Source organism: Typha angustifolia, chromosome 2 (genome assembly GCF_048772165.1).
Source record: "Typha angustifolia cultivar Huaian chromosome 2, ASM4877216v1, whole genome shotgun sequence".
NCBI lineage: Eukaryota > Viridiplantae > Streptophyta > Magnoliopsida > Poales > Typhaceae > Typha > Typha angustifolia.
In genome coordinates, this window is record NC_133240.1 from 4723320 (window position 1) to 4749180 (window position 25861).

The following is a 25861-nucleotide window of genomic DNA, read 5'->3' on the forward strand; positions in this document are numbered from 1 at the left end:
TGCTTTAGGACAGACAAGACCACGCCTCTTTCGTATGTACTAATATATAGATATATATATCTAAATATTCTCAGTTAATCTCTGGGTACGTGAAAGCAAGGATTAATCTTCATTCGTGAGGCTAGTGTTTGTCGATTTTCTGACGAAGCAAGCGACCATAAACTGCTATAATGGCTCCTCTATCTCAGACTGGATCAAAGAAGATTTCATATGGGTGTGAGCCCCCACACCAAAGACGATCTCGTTCACATGAGCTTGCCTGGTGAAAGAACGTAATTGCCAACTAATTCCTTTATGTCGATATATAGGGCTTGAGATGGAAGCAAGAAGCTACCCACCGGCAATTAAGCAATCTTGGTAGTTTTGGGACCTCTTACCCACATGCAAGCCTTTATTATTCTTGCAAGGACCTCTTTGCGCTGCAGAAAATCCCCTCCTTTTCCCCTCCTCATCTAGGCAACTAGCTCGTTTCTGTCATCTATATAAAAAATGACAATGCTGTATGACCGTATTATATGTATGAAAAAAGTTTTTAGATTTATATTATATAGATTTATAGTATAGTAGATAGCATGTACATAAGTGCCACGGTCTTGTTTTAGAAGCAACGGTATCCTTATTCTACAAAGTTTTAGATTCAAGGTGAGACGTCTTAGCTTAGATTAATTCTAATTTTAGTTGAGATGTTAAACTCTTGTATTGTTGAGACTCATCAATCTATATTCTTTTGTACTTGAAGAGAATAATTTGACTCCCTTACCAAACGCACTAATTTGGTATCAGAGCCTGATTGATCGAACGATTTCAATCAACGATAATGAGTTCCAATCTTAGACGGAATCAAGGAGGAAATATGAGGACAAAACAGTGACATGGTAAAATTTTGCTCCACTTAGCACAATACGTACCTAATCTATTACAATAATTATCTAATATCTCTTAGCAATTTAATTCTCTTAATATCTGCATCAGTGCACTCTCTAATCATTTTTCAGAAATATTATGAATGAGAGCGCACAGTACATAGTAGAACTCTATCCAAGAGACCTAATCAAGGTGATGGAATTACAAATAATCGCAATCACAAGGATGTCACCGCCATGGATCAATCAAAACTACCATCAGATGGCGATCATGATCTAAACCTGTAAGTGTGTTATTTTAGTGAGGACAAATTTATAAACAAATCATATGTAATCGAGTTGTACAAATTATAATTCATCATGTAGCTTTTAGGACATGCTGGAACGAGATTGAGATTGACAGGACATTTGGGACGTAATCAATTAAGAAATTTTAAGTAGTGTCTAAATGAAACTATGACATCTAGACTTCATTCATAGAATAACAAAGAAAAGTTTAGAATTAAAAACTCTTTTGGAGATTTTTTAGAGGTTTCTTCTACCATAAATTACAGATGTTTCTCATCTTTATTTAAGGAATTGAGAACCATAGGTTGAGACACCAATCCAAGGGATAACTCCAGAAATTTCTATTCTCATTTAAAAAAAAAGTCCTCTAGGTCCCTCAAGAAGTCATGTCTATTTAGTTTGAAGAGAGTGACACCATATGTCTAATTTTTTGACCTACAACTAAAAATGATTCATATGGTCAGAGGAGTTGAATTATTGTTCATCAATATTTATCACTATTGACACACCCGCATTTAAGTATTGATTCGTCGCTCGAGCTTTTACCAAAGAGAGACAATATTCTTTATAAGGATAATTAATAATGGGGTTCATAGTCAAGAGGCTACTTAAGCACTACATTATTAGAGCGTCAAAAGGGATTGTAGATAAGTCTTATTTTGATTACTTCATGAAATAAGATTGATTAACTTTGGATAGGTATGTAAATGTTTTTGTGAGAGAGGTTTCCACGTGTTGTGGGAAACAAATCAGAGGCGTCCAATGAATTTTATGCCAAACTATGCAATGTTATCAACTCAAACTTTAGAACCTTAGCAAAAGGATTTTAGACGTGAATAATTTCAAGCAAAGGAAACTACTATAGAAGAAAGTAAATATGTTAATTAACTGAAAGTGGAAAATTTGGTTCTTCACTTCATCTTTCTAAGAAGGTAAAAAGTATTGCTCTTTCAGCCCCTAAAATGAAAGATTTAACTTTGATGAATATCTAGATCCTAAAATTATTACCTTATTTGTGCAAAAATTAAAAATAAAAATCAGCAAAACAAAATATATGGCGGCAAATATAAATGGAAGACATTTTGAAAAAGGAAAGTACACAAACAAACTACTTGGATTAACAACTTCCAAAGTTGGAAAATTATATATAAAAAAAGCTCAGAGTTATGGAGTTAAGTGCTAAGTGTCAAATTTATGGACATTTTTCTCATGAATGTCCAAATCTAAAAACTACAAACAAGGCAATGAAAACGATAAGGGATAATTTGAATGGCACTTCTAAAACAAAAACCAATAGAGATTAGGACAAACATATTATTTTTACTCCTTGACTATCTACATATCTTCTAAAATTGTTTCAGATGGGTATGTGGATGATGAGGACATCGGAATGACCTATGATACTCTTCTATAAATCGTACAAATTAAGGAAATCCAGATGACTAAGAAAACTTTAAAGTGGCCAATGATAAATTGATTGTGAACAAATTGAAGATCTTAAAGAAGCACTTGAGAATGCAATAGAAGAGAAGCGGACTCTACAAGAAAATATAAAAATCCTCTCTTTCTCATAAATATGAAAGTAGTCTCTTTTGGATAAAATTCAGTTTTTGGAAGTAAACATGCATGAATAAGCTAGGTCAAAAGAAAGTTATCTTAAAAAGGTCCAAAGACTTGAATTTGAAATTTCTTAGCCTAATTCTATTCTTCAAAAATTTTAGTATAGCTCATTTGATGTGATTCAAACTTGCTCGAATTACCTTGTAGGACATTGGGCTTGAGGGTCAAGCCAACTTTATCTAATTAATTTGTTTGCTTAATTTCATAAAGTCACTTATTATTTTGATATAGTTCTAGTTGGTTAAGTTATCTACTTGGATTATAGATGCTTATTGTAATAGAAGTATTCAATCAAACCTAAATCAAGTTAGTCACTGTATATATGTGGAGAGAAGATAATTATGCAATTAGAGAAGTTTATCTCCTTGACTCCTAATCTCTCTTCTCCCTATCTCTATATGCCCCTCGACTCAATCCCTAGCTGCAAGCACCACCAACTCTAACCGCCCCCTCCCTTCTTTAACTGTTGTATCCCTTTAGTCCCTTAGATTTGGCCTCTCCTCCTATTTTCCTTCTAATCTACTCATAAACACTCTCATCCTTGCCTATGCCTCAGCTATTATCTCCTCAACCAAGCCGCACCACGCTATCTCCAAACAGCCGCACCACGCCTCCATCAAGTCCACTAGCCTTATAGCTCAACTACTCTTAAACCATACCATCCTTTTCCATCTTAGCCACTCGAAACCAAGACATATCAGCCTATCATCGGAGCAGAATATCAATAAGCAATCAAACTCCCCTTAGCTAACATATCCCACTAAGTAATCACTCACTAGCACCATCCCAAAGAGGTGCTAAAATGTCTTCTTTCCTAACCCAAACTTCTCTAGTTTTTAAGCTATAATAAAAGGCATGTTTAGATTTTTTGCACAAATTTACAAAGTGGCATAATGTGTTCTTTAACTCCAAAATAATGACAAGTTAGAATAGAAATATTATTTTTTACTTTGCTAGGAGTTTTAATATTAGAATTTACCTTCCACTTTCGCACATATCTCGTATCATAAGTTTTATTAGTACTCCGAGATACTTTAGGTTTTACCTTTCTATATATATTATATTTTGCCTTGGCTTCATCATTCTTTTGATACCCTACAGACACAAAAGTAGTTTTAACATTAGATGAATTTCTTTCAAAGCCAATACCTTACCTGTCTTTGCCCATAATCTGAGCATTCAAAATTTCATCAAGTTTTGTTTCCCTTTTAAAAAGGTCACTGCTTTTGTTAGGCGCTCTCATTCTAGCTTAGCTTCTTTTAGTTTCTCCTTTAACTCATTTAATTGATCTATTATCTTGACTAAATGCTCATACTCTTTCTTGTATATGTCTTCAAGCTTTTCTATTACAGATTCAGCTCCTTTCAACTTGGTCAAGAGTTTTACATTTATTATTTTTAGCTTATATGACTTTTGATATAACTCATTGTACGCTTGCCGTAATTTTGAATCATCTTCAGAATCTGTCACTTCTAGATCCTATTCATTTGCACTCAAAGATTTATTAGAAAGTTCAGCAGATAATAAAAAAGTAGTGAAAGTGATATAATTTTCTTTTTCGAATTCAGAGTCGCCATTATTAAAATCATAAGTATCATTCCAAGTGACCTACAAAGTCTTACTCTTTTTCTTAAAGTGATTAGGACATTCATGAGCGATATGCCCATAATCTTGGTATTCATAACATTGAATTACTCTCCCTTGATAATTACTTCTAGGTCTTCTCCTTTCACATTTAGAATTTTTGAAAAATTCTTAATCATTTATATAAAGAGCCTCATCAATTCAATGCCAATATCATTATCCTCATCGGACTTTAGAAAAGCATACATCATATCTTTTCAATATAAATTTTTAGATTTATCTAGCATAAGAGGTTTATCAATACCATCTTTTAAGAAATCTATCTCTTAAAAGATCTCTCAAAGCTAAGAGAGCCTGCTCTGATACCAATTGAGAAAAAATAAAACTTACGTGAATACTTAGGTATGCTCTTATACCAATTGAAAAATATAAGAAATGCCCTAGGAGATGAGATCTATCACATAATATGAATAATAATATGCAGAAAATAAAGCGTAAAAAAGATGATTGCAAATACAAAAGTTTTTGCATGGAAACCCAAAATTGGCTAAAAACCCACTAATCTAAACTCGGATCGAAATCAATTAATAAAATCTCTAGTAGTTAATAAGAAGCTTATAAATCATCCGTCAATTTTCACAACTCAATCTGTACCAACCTTGCTCGCTAGACCCTATAACACATTGCTTCCCTTATTAGGTTTTCAAACCTTAATGACCATTGAGGTTGATCTTTCCATCTCAGTAACCCTCGAGATATAGTTCTTCCAAATCTAATATAGATGTGTTAAGATGAGAAAGACTCAGTATGTTCCATCTAAAGCTGAGAATTGATCTTTAATGGCCGCCAAAAGATGATTTTTAGATTATTACTTGATGGTCCTCACTCCTAAGGTTAAATTAAATCTTTATATATTCTTAGAGATAAAATAAATATTTCTTAGAGATAAGAAAATATCTCTTAGTGGTAAAGTCAAATCTAAGTCAAATTAGGTCTCACATAACTCTACATATTATAAATTACATGGGTGTGTTCGAACGCGGCCCGATTGTATTCAAACACAATGACTTGAAGTGTGAATGCATTGTGAACGATCAAATATGAACCTCTGTATGTTGTGAATGCCATTGATGTATGTGTGAACACTTGTAAGATTCATTCGAACTACTAAAAGAAGCTCTCTATATGTGCGAACACAGTGTGAACGGCTATAGGATGCGTTTGAACGGGCACTAAGCCCATTTGAATACGCTGTTCAAATGGCAAATAAAATAGTTGAATGCAGAGTGCTTATTCCTATGTCTTTAGATAAAATTTCATACTTCTTTAACCATTATGACACTATTTTATCACTTCAATAATGAATCTAAACTTATTTCGAATGCTTTGACATTAAAATTAATCTTCCACTTTAATATTCTTCATCAAATATTTTATAACTTGTGCATATGCTCATATATAAAATCTAGATAAATTATATAAATATAAATTATATTTTGAAATACAATTTGCCAACTACATAAGTACATATAAACCTAATAATATTCTTTTTTTTTCTAATTTTATCTTTCTATTTCTCTTGTCTCTGGCCATCTTTTATGTCTGTGACTTCTCCATCTTCGTCTCTCTTTGCCTTAGCCATCTCTACCTCTTATATGGTTCTCGTCTTCGTCCTCCACAATAGCTATAGGTCAATTATAACCTTTAGCTACCTATAGCATTTGCAAGCCACCACCACTATCTCCTAAAATAAATTTCATATTTCTTAGAGGAAAATTTGCACTAAAAAAACACTTGGTGTTCATTTTTGTGAGTTAGGCTCATTTCAATTTCCTTTACACTTGAGACTTAAATTCTCTTTTCCTTTCAACTTTGCCCTTTCTTTACTCGAGTATTGCTGGGCAGTTGAAGAGACTGCAATTCATGATTTTGAATAAAAAAGTTATTTTGTCCTTCGTACTTGAAGAACGAAATAGGTTTTGCTTAGATATATCTACCATAGCCATTGCCTTATTGTATTCTAGGGTTTCGCTTCATCGGTCATGTGATTCCTAAAATCTCATTTAAGGTTTCATCTAAAGTTGTTCTTCATCACCAATAAGTAAGCCAGATCTTTTGCTCTATTTTTCTGACTAATTATTTTGCATTCTCACTATCTGTATTATTCAGTTATTTAGCATTACTAATATATGTATAAGGTTGTTAATGTTGACATTTAGTAGCATTGTAGTGTTTTGAGGTTCTTGTTAATTTTTTTTCCTCTTAAATTTTTGTTAGAGTTTGTTGTTTTTATAAAAATTATAAAAAGATAAGATTTCAAATAGTCAAGAGGAATATAAGTGTACAACACACAAAATATACATCTTACTGTTATACAACTAATTCAATAATGGCCAATTTGTAATAAAAAAGCAAAATAAAAATTAACTTGGTAATTAAAATGTAAATAACAAGTATAATTTTTGTCAATAAGTTGCAAAACCAAAATAACAATCATGAATTTTGTCACTAAACTGCGAAACTAAAATTACAACTACGACTTCGATAATTTAATTATAAAAGTAACATTACAACTATCACATATTCTAGCATTTAATAATAACCCCTAAAATATAAATATAATTGTACAAACTACTGGTCATAATATTATTAACTGAAAAAACAAAAGCCTAATTAAACTATCCTAGTAATAGTCTCACGAAATCAAAAAGGCTTTCTTAATAAATGATCTCACAAATCTTTACAAACTAGGTAATCCTTCGATGAGGTAAAGTGAGTGTCCTTGATTTTGTCAGTGTATTTTATTAATTTTTAATACTATTGTATTTTAGTATAGTAATTATGCTTGCCTCTTAGAGCTTATCCATTATATTAAAAATTATTAATATATTTGTAAATATAATTAAGGATTGGTTGTCCATGAGTTTCTCTTCTCTTCCCTCTGATAGACAATTAAGAATGTCAACTCTATGAAGGCCAGGGGGAGTGTAACAATAAAAGTATACATGAGCGGATATATTGTTGTATTGACGATAATCATAACTATGTCGATGATTATATATTTTTTGCTCTAGATATTTCTAGCAATCTTTTCTTTTCTCATTACATGTTTGGTTTTTAAAGCAATGCCAAATTTTGAAACCCAAGTTCTCTAACGTGATTCCCAAAATATTTTGATAAGCTAGTGTTCCGAAGTTTCGGAAAGGTAGCCTCGCCACTATTATACCTTATTTGAGTGCTAAGAAGGCAGGTCTAGTTATAAAGTTATTATTACAGAGTTGTTTAATTTTGTGCATGCCATGCTTATGTAAATTTTATCTTTTGTTGATTATTTCTCACATTCATCTTATTTAAGAGGAAAAAAGAATTCTTAAAAGATTGGATCATGACTTAAGTGAATTATATTGAGAATACTACTCATACGTGTTGAGAAAAGAAAATAACTCATTGAGATATAGATTGAGTTGTACACTAAATTGTTTGCATTAGATTATCAATTAATTTATATATATATGCAAATTTTATTTTCTTCAGGAGGGATTCAACTTAGAAGTTCCCAGTGAGCAATAATCATCCATTTGCAATTTATTTGAAGTTATAGACGACTTGAAGAGTAGGGTACATGAGGTGGATGATTTGAAAAGTTGGATGAGCTAAACAAGAAATTATGGAATTGAAGATTAAAAATATCATGTTTTGAGAGATAGAAATTGAGAAGATAGTTGAGATAATTCAGTGGATTGGTTCACCTAGTGTGTCAATTGTGGTGGACCTAAAGGAGATGGTTAGATTTCGAAGAGTCCTTACATGCTTCGCAGTATACCCACCACTATTCAGCTACCTGATGATCGTTTTATGTTAGGAGAAGAAGAAGCAGGGGAAAGAGAAGAAAATAAATAGAATAAAGATGAAGAGAAGGAAGAGAAGGAAGGGGAAAAGGAGAAAGATAATGAAGATAATGGAGGGTAAGACGAGAAAGATGAGGAAGAGAAGGGAGGGAAGAGAGGAAAGAGAAGGGAAGGGGAAGAGGAGATAAAATAATCTAATTAAGAGGTGTCAAAAAAGTTCCTTTTGGTGGACCTAGAATTTGGTATCAAAGTGAGGAAAGTCTATGATGTTTGCAAATCGGATCTATTACCTATTGCCGAACTAATTGAATAGGAAAGAAACATTCTCTTTGGCAAATAACAAATTCATTTGGGAGACAAAGGCGGCAAAGAAATGAAAGTATATTCTAAAGGAAAAGAAATGTCATACTTAATTATACTAGAACATAATTTTTTATGGAAGATGACAAATATTTGATTGAATAGATGCTTTCATTTCCTGATATCGAGGTCTCCATTTGGAAATATGATGAAGCAATAGTTGAGAAGTATCAGCTTCCACCTTTAATAAGTAATAATGAAGTGACTGATGATGAAACGATCAATTGTGGATCCAATTTTATACAACTATTACATATTTTCATTGACATTTATTGATCAGGGGGTTTAACTATAGAACAACTCAACAGTTGATGGATTGCTGAAAATTATCCAATAGAACTTAGTAATGGAAAATACTAGTTTATCCCTCTTCACACTTGCAATCATTGATATTTTTTTATAGTCGACGAACAAAAGCGAAAGGGCATTTATTATTATTCTCTACGGGATACGAGATATTTATAAGCTACAAAGGAAAAGATGAAGGGATATTATACATTATCTTTAAAAGTTATATAAGAGGGTCTTAATCTAACGCTAATAAAATAGACCTATTATTTCTTGAGATATCTTTTAGTGTCTATTATAGATCACTTTCCAACTTTAGAGGAGATGCGCTAAATCACTCTTATGTTAATGCAACTATAACATATTTGAAAGAACTACATTTTAAAAATCACTGAGTCAAAAGAATCAATCTTGATAGTGTTGTGCAAATCTACTAAATGGGTGAAGGAAGCGGAAGGAAGACCTTCACCCCCAAATATCTCAAATGGGAATAGTGAAAGAGAACACAATGCAAAGCTTGAAAAACTCCAATAAGGATGTTAATGGTGTTAGAGAAGCCCTAAGCAAGTTTTAATCACGGATTAACACCCTAATATATGCAAGCACTAACAAAGACAACAATGGAGACAATAGAGAGAGAGAGAGACAAGATTTACGTGGTTCGACGATGTGCCTACGTCCACGGGCGGAGCAATCATCTTTACTATGCAAATTCCTCACTTACAAAGAGTTTAACAACTCTAATCACTCTCAATACAATGGTGGCTCAACCCTCATTAATGTTCTTCCAACTACCAACCCTAAAAAACCCACTTTAGTATTTATAGTCAGGTTCATATTTGGGGATTTTCAGAGTCGCATTCGAACGCCCTCGGAGCGCGTTCGAACGCACCCAATGTTAATGCAACAAAACTCAAGGGGCATTCGAACGCGGGAGGGGGCCGTTCGAACGCCTGCAGAAACAGCTGCTCTCGGGTTGGTTCACGTTCGAACGTGGCTGGGGCCGTTCGAACGCTTGCAGAAAGTCTACTCTCGGGTTGGCTCGCGTTCGAACGCCTGCTTCACAGACTGCTCTCTGTCTGAGCCCGCGTTAGAACGCCCTCAGGGCGCGTTCGAACGCGCGGCACAGAAATGCTGATACAATGTTGAATATGCTGAAAACTGAATTTGAGCCAATTTTTAACAATTCTCCACCTTGGTGAAGAACTCATACTTCAGCAAATCACTCTCCACCATTCCAAAATGACTTAATCATCCAAAAGGTGCTCCGCCTACAAATTTGCGTCCTAAGACGCCAAACCAAACTTGGTCAATAGTGAGTGACATTAATCAAATCCAAACAATGTTGGAATTTGATCTTGGTCACTACTTTTGTCAACATATCAACCGGATTATCAGCAGTTCCAATCTTGCAAAGTGAAATATCCTTTTCTTCCAAAATTTCTCTCACAAAGTGGAAACGAACATCGATATGATTTGTCCTTGTGTGATGAACTTGATTCTTGGCCAAACAAATTGCACTTTGGCTATCACAATGTACCTCCACCTTCTCCTGGTATACACCCAAGTCATCCGTCAGACCAAGCAACCAAATAGCCTCCTTTATAGCCTCTGTCACTGCCATATACTCAGCCTTTGTGGTAGATAAAGCAACAATCGACTGTAAGGTAGACCTCCAACTCACCGGCCCTCTAGCAAGTGTGAAAACATATCTCGTAGTGGATCTACGCTTATCCAAATCACCTGCATAGTCCGAATCCATATATCCAGTAAGCTGTAGACCAAGTCTATCATCTTTTACAAATTTTAGTCCAACACCCACTGTACCATGAATATATCTCAGAATCCATTTCACAGCCTGCCAATGCCCTTTTCCTGGAGCATGCATATATCTACTAACAATGCTAATAGCTTGTGAAATATCTGGCCTAGTGCACACCATAGCATATATTAAGCTTCCAACTGCACTTGCATATGATACCTTGGACATAGACTCTCTCTCGGCATCTGAACCAGGTGACATAGCTGCATTGAGCCTAAAATGAGGTGCCAATGGTGTACTCACTGATTTTATTTTGCTATCAACTCCAAACCGCTGTAATACCTTCTTCAAATACTACTCCTGAGTTAAGCATACTATCCCCATTTTTTTGTCTCTCCTAATCTCCATGCCAAGTATTTTTCTTGCTTCTCCTAGATCCTTCATTTCAAACTCCTTATTCAATTGGAGCTTCAATTTATCAATCTCCACCTTGCTCTTAGATGCTATCAACATATCATCAACATATAAGAGCAAATAGATAAAGGATCCATCTTGAAGCTTCCTAAAGTACACGCAATGATCATAATGGCTTCGCTTGTACTTGTGCCTCCGTATAAACTGATCAAACCGTTTATACCACTGCCTAGGAGACTGCTTCAAGCCATACAAGGATTTCTTCAATTTGCAAACCAAGTCTTCTTTTGGACTGATTTTGAACCCTTCCGGCTGTGTCATATAGATGTCCTCCTCCAAATCACCATGCAAGAAAGCGGTCTTCACATCCATCTGGGCTAGCTCAAGATCAAACTAAGCTACCAAGGCTAGCAAAATTCGAATGGAGGAGTGTTTCACCACCGGAGAAAACACTTCATTATAGTCAATCCCCTCCTTTTGAGCATATCCTTTTGCCACCAATCTAGCCTTGAATCTAACTCCACCTTTTGATTGAGGATCATCCTTCTTGGCATATATCCACTTGCACCCAATAGCCTTCTTCCTCTTAGGGAGCTCCACCAAATCCCAAGTTTTATTTTTCTCAAGGGCCTTCATTTCATCATCCATCGCCCCTTTCCAATTTGCCCTTTCGGTGTTTTTCATAGCTTCTTTGAAGGAAGCGGGAAAGTCTTCATCAATCACCGGAAGAGCATAGGCTAACATATCAGAATAGCGTGCCGATTTTCTGATTTCTCTTCTTGGCCTTCTAACTGCTATGGAGTCTTGATCATCAGTTTCTGGCTCCACACTATCATCCTCTTGCAAATTAGAATCTTCCTCTTCATTTGCCCCTTCTGAAGGTGTGTCTTGTGGTGGACTTGAATCTGCCTCAAACTCCACCTGCCATTGAACATCTTCAGCACTGTCATCAACTGAGCTATCTGATGCTTGACTTTGCTTCAACATGGATGATTCATCAAATGTAATATCCCTGCTGATTACCAATTTCCTCAATTCTGGCATCCAAACCCGAAATCCCTTCACTCCAGTGCTAAAGCCCAAGAAGATGCCCTTCTTGGCTCTAGGATCCAACCTGCTTTCCCTGACATGATAGTATGCAGGACAACCAAAGATATGTAAGGAACCATAATCTGAAACGGGTTTGCCAGACCATACCTCTAACGGGCTCTTCCCATTATTTGCAGATGAAGGTAGCCGATTGATGAGATGACATGCATAGTTGACTGCCTCAGCCCAAAACTCCTTGCCCAATCCAGCATTGGACAACATACACCAAACCTTCTCCAATAAGGTCCGGTTTAGATGCTCTGCCACGCCATTTTGCTGAGGTGTCTCTCTAACGGTGAAATGCCTTTCAATCCCTTCTTCTTTGCATAACCTCATGAACGGATTTGAAGTGTACTCTCCACCGTTATCTGATCTAAGCTTCTTGATCTTCTTGCCAGTCTGATTCTCAATCATCTTCTTCCAATTCTGAAAGATTTCAAGCACTTGGTTCTTATGGTGCATGGTGTACACCCAAGACCTTCTAGAATAGTCATCAACAAAGGTGACAAACTAGTGCTTTCCTCCCAATGAGGCCTTCTGGGTAGGCCCCCAAACATCTGTGTGAATGTAATCCAAGATCCCCTTGGTCCGGTGTACCGCAGTAGCAAATTTAACTCTAGTTTGTTTGCCCAAAACACAGTGTTTGCAAAATTCTAACTTGAGGCTTTTTACACCCTTTAGCAAACCATGACTTGATAGACTTTGCAAAGCTTTCTGTCCTGGGTGCCCCAACCTTATGTGCCATAATCTAGAAGAGTCAGCCTTACTAACCGTGTTACTTGAGGCGGCCGCTACTCTTCCCAAATCCGTAGAGCCTTGTAAAAAGTACAAATTGTTTCTTCTTATGCCCTTCATCACTACCAATGCTCCCAAAGTCACCTTCAATGCTCCACCTCTTAAAGTAATGGTGAAGCCCTTTGATTCCAAAACCCCAAGGGAGATGAGATTCTTCTTCAAATCTGGTATGTACCAAACTTCCGTTAGCTCTTTGACGGACCCATCTTGGAGCTTCAGATGAATAGTGCCAATGCCTTCAGCTCTACAAGGGCTATCATTGCCCATAAACACAACTCCACCGGAGATCTTCTCAAAAGTGGAGAACCAACTCCTGTTTGGACACATATGGTATGTGCAACCGGAGTCCAAGATCCATTCATCCGTGCTACATGCAAGAGCCGAGCCTACCAAGGCGCTTTCCGAGTCCTCATCATCCGAATGTGCCACATTTGTCTTTTGTGGTTTCTTGTCCTTGTTCTTCAAAACTGGACAATCCTTCTTCCAATGCCCTTTATTACGGCAATAGGAACATTGGTCTTTGGCAATTGACTTCCTATCTGAGGATGCACCCCTTGACTTTGAGAAGGATTTGCCTCTCTTCCCAAATTTTCTATTTTCAGATCTACCCCTCACCATCAATGCATCTAAAGATAAGTCATGAGTAGCTTGCTTGTCCAATTTCCGGTACTCATTGTTGATCAATGCATTTGCAACATCTTCATAATGGATTGAATCTTTTTCATACAGTAGGGTAGTAGTAAGGTAGTCATAAGTGTCCGACAAGGAATTCAATAATACTAATGCCTTGTCCTCATCCGAAATTTCAACATCCAAGTTTTGTAAGTCCGCAAGCAACTTGTTGAAGGCATTCAAATGCTCCGCCATCAGCGTTCCCATCTTGTATTGAAATCTGAAAAACTTCTTCTTCAAGTAGTGCCGGTTCTCAATGCTCTTGGTCATGTATTTGTCCTCCAGTTTCTTCCACAAGCCTTTTGCCGAATTCTCCCTCATTACAAAATACTTTTGGTTCTTTGCTAAACAAAGCCGAAAGGAACTACAAGCTTGCCGGTTCATTTTCTCCCAATCCTTTTCGGAGATATCTTCGGGCTTCTCCTCCAAGGTGATGTCTAATTCTTGTTGGAACAACACATCCATAACTTCACATTGCCACATTCCAAAGTTGTTGGTGCCATCAAACTTCGCAACTTCAAACTTTGCATTTGAGATAAGTTTGCCCGATTTGGATGATTCCCCCATTTTGCTAAAATTTCTTCAAATCCTCACTATTCCCAACTTCAATAGCCTAGGTTTGAAACCAATAGCTCGGATACCAATTTGTTGTGCAAATCTACCAAATGGGTGAAGGAGAACACAATGCAAAGCTTGAAAAACTCCAATAAGGATGTTAATGGTGTTAGAAAAGCCCTAAGCAAGTTCTAATCACGGATTAACACCCTAATATATGAAGCACCAATAAAGACAACAATGGAGACAATAGAGAGAGAGAGAGACAAGATTTACGTGGTTCGGCAATGTGCCTACGTCCACGGGCGGAGCAATCCTCTTTACTATGCAAATCCCTCACTTACAAAGAGTTTAACAACTCTAATCACTCTCAATACAATGGTGGCTCAACCCTCATTAATGTTCTTCCAACTACCAACCCTAAAAAACCTACTTTAGTATTTATAGTTAGGTTCATATTTGGGGATTTTCAGAGTCGCGTTCGAACGCCCTCGGGGCGCGTTCGAACGCACCCAATGTTAATACAGCAAAACTCAAGGGGCGTTCGAACGCGGGAGGGCGCCGTTCGAACGCCTGCAGAAACAGCTGCTCTCGGGTTGGCTCGCGTTCGAACGCGACTAGGGTCGTTCGAATGCCTGCTTCACAGATTGCTCTTTGTCTGAGCCCGCGTTCAAACGCCCTCAGGGCGCGTTCGAACGCGTGGCACAGAAATGCTGATATAATGCTGAATATGCTGAAAACTGAATTTGAGCCAATTTTTAACAGATAGTTATTAAGGTTTAGAAACCTATTGTCGGTGTTTAGCAAGCAAAATTTTAACACATTGTCGTGGAGATTGATGGCTGATCACTAAGTTTCTCATGACTGCTTCATATTTTATTGATTGGTTTCAATCTCAGTTGAATCCATAGCTTCTTGTAATTGTCTTTTCACACTTTATTTAATTGAATCTGTAATGCTCTAATGGGCATAAAATGATCTATACGGAAAAGGCTTGATTCTGGTTTCTATCTCCAGAATAATGAGATTAAAGGAGGCAGTCATTACTGATAAATTTAAATTTGCTTGTGTGACAAATTTAAAATCATGTATTCCAAGTAATCAATTCTATATATATATATATATAACAATTGCAAAAATATGGAAAGAAAAACAGAGATGGTTCATAGAATCTTGAGAAACGAGTCCTCTCTATTTTTTCATAAACAAGCAATTTTTTCAGGCGCGCGCCAAACGCGCCACTCTTATATACAAGTATAACAGCCAACAGTTCTTATGGGTTTCTGTGAACCGTACAACAATAGAAGAACTCCTATGTACGTTCTAGACTCTCAGGGAAGAAGTGAGAGAGAGGAATGCCTCCTCCTCGCATGGGATAGAGAGACCCATGTTGTGATCAAAGCCGAACTCTTCCTCGGCACATCGGAGAAGGGACCGGAACTCCGGCTGGGCAAGATAGGAGATTGGAACAACAAATCTGTTCCTATTCTCCCCAACATAGACGGCAAAGTGGCCTTTTGGCACGTCCAAGCCATTCTGTTTCCTACCAAGGCTCGAGCAACGCTTCAGGACCTGCTTCAGGCCTGCAGATTGGAAGAGCTTGCTCTGTAGCAAAACTGCCATTCTTAATTTGAGGATGAGCTGTTGCTCTATTGAACGGCCTTACTTAATAGATGTAGAAGGTATTAATGTGGGAAAGTAGAAAGAAAATCACGAAGATTGGTAGGGAGTTGGATGAGCCGACGAGGTTTTATATATCGTTTATCCGTAGAGAAACAGGGACATTGGCATGTGTTTGTGGGGCACAAGGTGGAAGGACAAACTGGACCACCAGATATCTCCAAACTGAACGAAATTGTACTTCGCGTTGTTTGGAGTTCACATGCGCTTGCCCCCGATGAGAGGGACTCGCCAACTAAATGTGGTCGAATAGTATGCGATGTAATTATGTAAAACCAGCATTCTCTCCGGCAAGCAACGTGGGTAGCTCGAGGCACCGTCGCCAATTGCTTAGGGTGGGACCTCTCATTTATCTGACTAGATACAAGGAGCTCTTTAGCCTTTGTCGTACCGAGTACTAGGGTACTTACTAGCTCTGCAATTTATTCTCAAAATGATTAAATTAGAAGAAAAGAAACACTGTCATTTTCTTTTTTATTAAAGCAAAGAAAAGAAAGCTTCACAGGTACAGAAAAACACTGCTAGAAAAAAGAAAAAAAGAGACATAGCTAGTTTCAAAATCAAAACTCAACAAGACATGATACTAAGTCAAACCCACCACACAAAATCAGTCAATGGCACAAAAACCTAAAGATATTCTAAGGTATTCAACTCTTTTAACATCTAAGGATTTTGTGAAAAGATCACCGAATTACCGCTGTCTGTGTGTCTTTTAAATTTATCACTTTATCTTCAACTAATTCTCATATAAAATAGTTTCTTATATCAATAATTTTGTTATGAGAATGTTGAACATGATTCCGTGATATGTTTAAGATCGTCATATCTTGATCAATTCTATAGTAATCTTTTGCTTCATCCATAGAAGTTGTGTGTAACATTTACTCGCAGCTATATCTTCTCTATCTTTGGTTGTCAATGAAATATAATTATATTTCTTATTGTGCCATGAAATCAAGTTATTTTCCACGTACAAACAGTCACTTAACGTACATTTTCTATCACCGGGATATCTGAGATCTAATAAGAATCTATTATTCCACTATATATTTTATGATAAATTTTGTAGCATATAAATGAGTTTTCTTAGTATCATATTGGTATATAATACAAATGCTTAAGCTAAAAGTAATGTTAGGTGTTTTGCAGTTAAGTAGAATAAGTTATCACACTTCAAAAAAGTGTTTAGTCCTACACTTTTCCCAGATGTGTCCTTCCTCAATTTTGTACTAGTAATCGTTGGAGTCCAAACATACTTTGCCAAATCTAATCTAGCTTTTATCATGATTCTTAGCATACTTGGATTGAGAGATAAAAAATCTCTTTCTCCATTTGAAAAATTTATAATCCTAGGAAGAATTTTGATTCACCAATCATAATCATTTCAAATTGACTTTGCATGAGAGTATAGTAAAGTTAATGGCTAAGTCAAAATATTAGCCCCAAAGATAATGTTATCTATTTAAATATGTGCTAGGGTAAAATTTTCATTTTCCTTAATGATTAATAGCGTTTTATCCGCTACCAATCGAGTGAATTTTGATTATACCAAAAAATTTAATCCACATTTCCTATCAAGCTCGTGGAGCTTGTATCAACCAATACAAATTAGCCTACTTAAAATTGTACAAGTGTAGGAAAATGTGGATCTTTAAAATTCTTAGGGGTCGAAATACATATATATTAAGAGATACATATTTCTCTAGATGTTGTATCTAGATAAACAAATGGCTTATTTAGTTGATTGTATTTTATAATAATGTATTTATTAAACACATATTTTATTGGTTATATTTTATAATGAAATATTTAATAAATAAGTATTGAATTAGAGAAAAATGGAAGAGATGAGAGGATAGAGATGGTTAAGGTTGGGTTGGAATCAAAATGAGAGGAGGGAGATGGGTCGGGGTTAAGTTGAGATCGAAATGAGAGGAGAAACATGAGTCATATGATGGCTAGACAATTTTTCGGCATCTATTTGATCCAATTAGATGCTAAAAGACTACATCTAAGTCAAGTCAATTTTTTGAAATATTATTTTTCAGATTTGGTGCATCAAACCAAATAATATTTTTTGGATTAGATATTATATCTATTAATGTAACGTTTAAAAAAAACCTTTCAACCAAATAGCTGCTTAGGTTGTTCAATAAACACCTTTTCATTCAAAGTAATATTTTAAAAGTCACTTTTAATATCCATTTGAAATATTTTGAATATAAGATGATCAAAATTGGTCACTCCATTCTCATCAATCTTATTCTTGAAATTTTATTTCTTTCAACTATATTCACATATTTAGGTCTAAGTACAAAAGGTGAAACATCATTCCTACCAAATTATTCAAGTTCTTCATGCATCGCATTCACCTATGAATTATCAAGCCATTCTTTAATATTTTTACGATCTATTATGGATGTATAACATTAAAAGTTACCTCATTCTATATTTCTTGTCTTATTTTTATGAGTTTTGTCACATCTTTAATCACTTGTGTCAACGGGTAATTTAGCTTGACTCTTATAGAGGGTTCTAGAGTTATAGTTTTACTCTTGTCATCTTGTGTGCTTTTACTATCCAAATTTTTATTTTTTCATTCTTTTCCCCCATAATAGATGCAATAAGTTTGAATAATTTATAAGATCTACATGTATTAGAAAAACAAAAAATTGCATTAATTACTATTGGAGTTAAATTTAGTGAAATATTCATTATAATAAAGAATTAAACATTGGTCCCAGAAACTTAAAAATATTTCAAATTAGGTTTCTTAACTTTTCACAATTCAAAAGTTGTTTGCTTAGCACTCGATCTAAGATAGACTAGGTTTCTCACATGAACAACAATGTTCACTACTTCAGCTCATACATTTTGAGTGTTGACTACTTCGACCCAAACCTTTTGAATGACCTTTTTTGCATGTAATGTGACACGAGTCATTTCTTGTTCAATTTTGTTATTTCATTCATCTAAACCGATTTGTGTAGATATTACAGGTGCAGAAAATTATCATATTGAATTCTCACATAATTAATCAATTTTTCATTTTGTAACCTCAAGCATAAGGATTTGAAAACTTCAAATATATCAGATTTCTCACGCAAAAAAAAAATAATCCATGAAAATCTTGAAAAGTCATCAACTATTAAGAAAAGATATACTTTTCCTCCAATACTTTTAGTTTTGTGGGTCCCATTAGATCCATACCAAAGTGTTGAAGTACACGATTAGTAGAAAAAGTACTAATTCTTTTATGTAATGCTGTAACTTGCTTTCTTATCTGACAGGGACCACCAAGTTTTTCCTCTCTTTCAACTTAAGTGTGCCCCTTACTACGTCATGTTTAGACAATTTTTACAAATCCGTATTGTCCAAATCTGTAGTGTCAAAGATCAGTATCCTCTGAAGTAACATTATTACATTTCAGTTCAATACACACCAACTCCATAGTAGTTATCAGAAGTCCTAGATCCACAAATCATAGTTTTCCCAAAATTATCTAAGATTACACAATTATTTTTAGTGAATTTAACTTTAAAATTGCTATCATAACTCATTTTCTAACATGAGAATCTGAGGGGTGTTCATAGTTCTTTATCCAACCATTCTAGTTAAGTTTCCATCTCCAAAGGTCACAATTCCCCTTCATAATATTCTAAAATAGAAAACAAAGATATATCGTAAGCATATGCCTATAACATCAACTATCTAGGTACCATATTTCAAAATATAAAACTTTTAGATTATGGGTTTAGCATAACATTTAACATCATTTTTTCTAAATCATGGTACTTACGCCCAATCATTTCTTGGGGTTACATATATTTTACCCCTTATACTTATGCTCAAAAATTATTTTACCCCAATGTATTTTAAAAAGTCTCAAACAAGTCTCTATACTTATAACTAAAGTGATACCATTATATTTTCTTTTTAAATTTACGTAGCGTGCCTAAATAATTTTAAAAATTAAATGGCGGGCTCATTTCCCTCCTTTTCTAATTTTATATAGATAGAAATGTCGCTCCCCTTTTATAAAAGCCTTTCTACGATCTTTAACACTCAATTTTCTTTTTTTGCTTTCTTTCTCACACATGGCCTCTTCCATTGCCTTCTTCCCAATTTAAAAAACCCTAGTTAGAGAAGAAAATGAAGTTGCCCAAATAGAAAAAACTAGATCAAAACCCCATCGATTTTGCCTAAAAACTTGACGAGATATTTTGGTCCTTTGGTTGCGCCCTATTAATTTGGATAGAAAATTTAATAGTTAGTTATAGGTATAGAGACTAGTGTGAGACTTTTTAAATTAAAAAGAGATAAAGTGATTTTGGGTATAAGTATGGGGGATAAAATGTATTCTACCCTACAATTTATTCTCACTATATTAATAAATGTATGTACAATGAAGTCTAACATGTCCTACTATGCTACAACAAAAATAAGTAGGAATAAAATTTCTCATACCTCATTGCGTAGTATGTGATTAGAATTTATCTTTTACTTTCTTGAAATTTCACCACATAGGTTATTCATTGTACTACTTGATAATTTTATCTTAATTCTCTTTGGAGCTTCACACTTTGACATCATTTTTTTTTCTCTTTATGAAACCTACAAATTCTCATCATGTTTACTTCTTTTTTTCCTTTCAAAAGGTTATTTCTTTTAACAAACCTTCCCATCCATTTTCATCTTCCTTGATTTTTTTTCTTCGAGCTCATTCAGCAACTCTATAAGACCATTCACCAAGCTATTCTTTGAGCTTCTCATCAATTTGAATTCTTTCAAATTCAGTGCTTTTGAACTGTGTTAAGAGTTCAAAATTTGCAACCCCTATTTGTACTATTCTTGATATAGCTCATTGTAGTTTTTTTGTAACTCCAAGTCATCTCCATTATCAGATTTATTCTAGTCTTGCTCATTTATCCTATAGTAATCAAAATATTTGTCAATAGATAATAAAGAGATTGCTAAAGGCCACATAGTTTTCTTATTCTTTCTCAGAATCATCATTAGATTTATTCGAGTTATCTCAAGTGTTACGGTCACTTTTGGTGAAGATGAGTTTCAATCCAAATTGATAATCTAGACAAAAATCAATATAGAACTTGCAAAGGTAACTGACATTGATTTAACTGTTGGATTGCTCTAAGATTTAGATATTTTGTTTCTCTATGAGCTAGGAAAGCAACACAACAGAATCACAATGATCGAATGAGTAGAACGAAGTTACATATGAAATAGTGACCAAAGGTCAAGAGATAATGGGATGGACGTGAGATATGTGGTTAGGGTTTGTATGGTGGATGGATTAGTGCTTGTAACTAGATGAGAGGGGAGAAGGGAGCTTCCAAGTATAATTGGTTACTAAAGAGAGGAGAGAGAAGCGACTGAGGATTAACCTCGGTCAAAGATGAGAACTTGGGTTGGATACCAAGGGGTAGGAAGGAGGAGGGAGAAGATGGCTCAAGCCTAAATGAAAACTAAATCTAATATTCAATAGTTAATAGAGGCTACTCTTCCACATATATAGAGGCTAGCCAAACATCCAAAACCTTAAAAAAATCCTATTACAACTCAACTTAACCACAAACAAGTTCTATTATAACTCAACTTTTTTGTTGTGCATTCGAACACACCCCCGATTGCGTTCGAACGACCAAAATGCATTCCTATATGTGTGAAAGCTAGATTAGGCATTCGAACGGCTAAAATGCGTCATCTATATGTGCGAACACAAATCAAGTGTTCGAACAACCGCATTCAAATGCATTCCATTTGCATTCGAACGTACCTACTAGAAACTATTTTATTTTCCTACAAATTGAAGCGGTTTCACTATGTACCTAAATCAAGAATCACAATAATCTACCACTCTTCCCTCACCTTGTCCTCAAGATGCAAAGTGAAAAAAAAATGATCCATCAAGTCATCCTTCAACTCCCATGTTGCCTCGTCACAAGGTCGACCCATCCACTCAACCAGAACCTCTATCTCTAAGCGCCCGTCATGTCGTTGCCTAAGCTTGGCCAAGATCCGAACTGGATTATTAATCTCTTGTTCTACAACTGGCTCAAGCAAGTTAGTCCCCACAATGATATTAAGTCCAATCTTTGCCTTCAAAACTAATACATGGAACACCGAATAAACTCGTATCCCCTCAGGTAAGTATAATAAATATGCAACAGGGCCAACTCTCGCCGTGACCCTATAGGGTCCAAAATACTGAAATGATAGCTTTTGGTTTTTACGAGCCTTATGATAATGTGTCGATAAGGTTGTGCTTGTACATAAACCAAACCACCCATAGCAAACTCTTGCTCATGATGTCCTCAATCATAAACTAGTTTCATGAGGTTTTGAGTAGCTATGAGATGCTCCCTTAATCTCTTCAATGTCTCATCTCTATCGATCAACTCTAAGTCCACTTCTGATCGATATGCTATCGCCACTCTATTATATGTTTACAACACCAGTGCTATCCCTCCATACACCTTCTCAAAAAGTGTCATCCCAATGAAATGATGATATGTAGTGTTATAGGACCACTTCACCCATGGAAGATACCTCAACCACTCTTTCGGCTTCTCCGCTACAGAACATCTTAAATATTGCTCCAACCCACGATTGACAACCTCTGTCTGACCATTGGTATGTCAATGGTAGGCCAAACTGAATGTCAACTATGTACTCTGCAATCTAAAAAATTTTGACCAAAATTTCCCGATAAAGGTATGATCTTTGTCGGATACAATCGTGCGTGGCATCCCATACAATTTAGCAATATCCTGAATAAAAATTTCAACAACCCTCTTTGCTAAAAAGGTGCGTGCGAAAGTTAAAAAGTGAATATATTTACTAAGATGATCAACGACCACCAGTAGTACTAAATATCCTTTAACTTATGGAAGTCTTTCAATGAAATCTATAGATATGTCCTCCTAAATCTGCTTTGGAATAGCAAGAGGTTGGAGTAGTCCAGCTAGTTCATGGCTTCAATTTTGGCGTGTTGATAAATTTGGCATTCATTGATATAGCGCCTCACTTCAGCTTTCATCCCTTGCCAAGTGCAACTTTGGGACAACCTCTTGTATACTCTCAACACTCCTTCATGCACAGTTATAGGAGTGTCATGGAAATACTCCAATAATTATCATTGAAGCTCGGTATCGATGGGTACAAGTAAGAGACCCCGAAAAATCAGCAATCCATCTCTCTCTTCATGCTGCCTTGATCCATCTTCACTTCTTGTAACTTTGCTGCATATGTAGGGTGAGCAATACCTACTAGTCTCAACACCTCTAAAAAAAGGAAAAATAGGTGTGGAGTATGCCACAAACTCCATTGATTCTGGGTTGCGCGATAGGGCATCGACGGCCCTATTTTTTGTCCACTTCTTGTACAGCATTTTATAGTCATATCTGATGAGTTTAGATATTAATATTTGCTGCGCGGGTGTATGTACTGGTTGTTTCAAAAAGTAAGGTAAGCTCTATTGGTCCGTCCGGATCAAAAGGCGTCAACTAATGAGATAAGGTTGCCATTTGGTGATCGCACGCAAAATCGCTAACATATCATGCTCATATATCGACAAATGCCTTGAGCTATCAGATAATGCCTTGCTAAGATAAGCAATAGGTCATCCCTCCTACAATAACACTGTTCCTATGCCAACCTCTGAAGCATCACACTTCATCGCAAACTACTTAGTGAAGTCGAGCAATGCTAGTACGAGAGCTGCACTCACAGCGGTCTTGAAGGCTTTAAAGGCTACTGTGGCCTTCTCACTCCAGATGATGCTGTCCTTCTTCAACAACATGCTCAATGGGGTAGCAATCTTCCCATAACCCACTACAAATCGCCTGTAGTATCTTGTCAAACCCCAAAATCCTCGTAGCTCCTTGAGGTTCTTTGGCATTGGCCACTCTAGCATGCAAGCTATCTTCCTTGGGTCGGCTGCAATGCCTTGAGCTAATATAATATGCCTAAGGTACTCCACCTGTTGCTCTCTCCATATACACTTGGATAGCTTGACCTTCAACTCATGTTGCCGCAATAGATTCAAGACCTCCTTCAAGTGTTGTAAATGATCCTATTAAGTTTTGCTATAAACTAATACGTCATCAAAAAAGACAAGTACATATCGTCGGAGGAAAGGTCGGAAAACATCATTCATCAAGCCTTGGAATGTTGCTGGAGTGTTTATTAGGCCGAAGGGCATAACTCAAAACTCATAGTGACCATCATGAGTCTAGAAGGCAGTCTTATTCACGTCAGCTAGGTGTACTCGAATCTGATGGTAGTTTGCGCATAAGTCGAGCGCTTGCTGAAACATGTAGCCCTACTAACTCATCAAGTAGCTCCTCAATTACCATAATAGGATACCGATCCTTGACGAAAATTGATTTCAATGCCCTATAGTCGGAATAGAATCTACAACTACCATCCTTCTTCTGCTCCAATAAAATGAGGGAAGAATATGCGTTGTGGCTAGGCTGTATAATCCCTTGTGTGAGAATTTTCTTCATCATTCGTGTAATGTCCTCCTTTTGTACGTGAGGATACCTGTAAGGTCTCACATTCGCTGGCTCTACTTCGGGTATGATCTTAATGCAGTGATCTGCATCTTGTCTTGGCGGCAATCCATTCAGCTCTTCAAAAAGAGCCGAATACTCCTGTAACAAACTCTACAAATCGGTTGGAGTACTCATTATATGCATCTTAGATGGTTTAGTAGGGGCCAACTACATCATAAAAATATCATCATTGTCGCTAGGCAACCCTAAGAGAGGTTAAAAGTGGCGCCCTGATGTGGACATTCTCTATCCAATTGGACCCGTCTACCATTGTGCTTGAAGGTGATGTTAGGTTTTTTAATTGTTGGCAATTTTGTACAAAATATTCTAAGTGTATTTTTTCATGTATATGAGCTTTACACAAGTCTAGAATATCACTGGTGTGAAGAATTGCACGATCATTAGAGAAAAGCCGTCGCGTTCTCACCGCGTTCACAAACGCGTTCGAACGCGAAATCTGCGTTCACACAGACAGAGAGCCGCGTTCACAAGCGCGTTCGAATGCGGGTACTGCGTTCACACAGACAGAAAGCCGCGTTAACAAGCTCGTTCGAACGCGGGCACTGCGTTCACACAGACAGAGAGTCGCGTTCACAAGCGCGTTCGAACGAGGGCTACTGAGATCGTCTTAAGGGCGATCTAGACGAAAGATCAATCTCGAGGGCTACTGAGATTGGACTTCAATCAAAAGAAGCAGTGAATCGTGGGTTCTAGCAATCAAGACTGAGAGAAACAAAGTTGTTTGGATCGACGGGTTGTTTTGTGAGTCAGTCTTGTAACTGCTACTATCATAGTGATTGGTTTTGATCCGAGTTTGGATCCGTGGTTTTTTTCCGTTTAGGTTTTCCACGTTAAAATCTTGGCGTTTATCTCTACTTTCATTTTTAATATTTCTTCCGACTTTTACTTAAGCGAACGAGAAATATCATTGCCTAGAGGTTAGATACATAAGTTAGGCCGTTCGAACGCACTCGGGCCGCGTTCGAACGCACCTATGAAGTTTACAATTTATTGGATTTTCGTGAGTACGATTATGACTTGGATTTGGCTCTATCTTGGAGATCATATATAAGGATAGTGTTGCCCTAACCTAGGAGAGTTGAAGAAGATTATTCAAGGAGACTTTTTGGAGGCTACATCGGTTCTTAAACAAACAAGGCCCTTCGCATCTACAAATCTTAATCTTTCGTCTTAAGGGCTATCTAGACGAAAGATCAATCTCGAGGGCTACTGAGATTGGACTTCAATCACAAGAAGCAGTGAATCGTGGGTTCTAGCGATCAAGACTGAGAGGAACAAAGTCGTTTGGATCGACGGGTTGTTTTGTGAGTCAGTCTTGTAACTACTACTATCATAGTGATTGGTTTTGATCCGAGTTTGGATCCGTTGTTTTTTTTCCCGTTTGGGTTTTCCACGTTAAAATCTTAGCGTTCATCTCTACTTTCGTTTTTAATATTTCTTTTG

General features: G+C 36.2%; 2 protein-coding genes across 2 annotated transcripts; both read right to left on the bottom strand.

Moving 5' to 3' along the window:
• Positions 1-15290: 15290 nt before the first annotated feature.
• On the bottom strand, positions 15291-15842 carry LOC140774774 (auxin-responsive protein SAUR50-like). Its single transcript, XM_073117884.1, has one exon. It carries the CDS (start codon positions 15759-15761, stop codon positions 15462-15464), a length of 300 nt encoding a protein of 99 aa, XP_072973985.1. The 5' UTR covers positions 15762-15842; the 3' UTR covers positions 15291-15461.
• A 7681-nt stretch (positions 15843-23523) lies between these two features.
• Positions 23524-24349, bottom strand: LOC140773229 (uncharacterized mitochondrial protein AtMg00860-like). The gene is made up of 2 exons (XM_073115709.1): positions 24194-24349; positions 23524-23913 (listed from the first exon to the last, which is right to left on the bottom strand). Exons 1-2 carry the CDS (start codon positions 24347-24349, stop codon positions 23524-23526), a joined length of 546 nt encoding a protein of 181 aa, XP_072971810.1.
• Positions 24350-25861: the final 1512 nt, after the last annotated feature.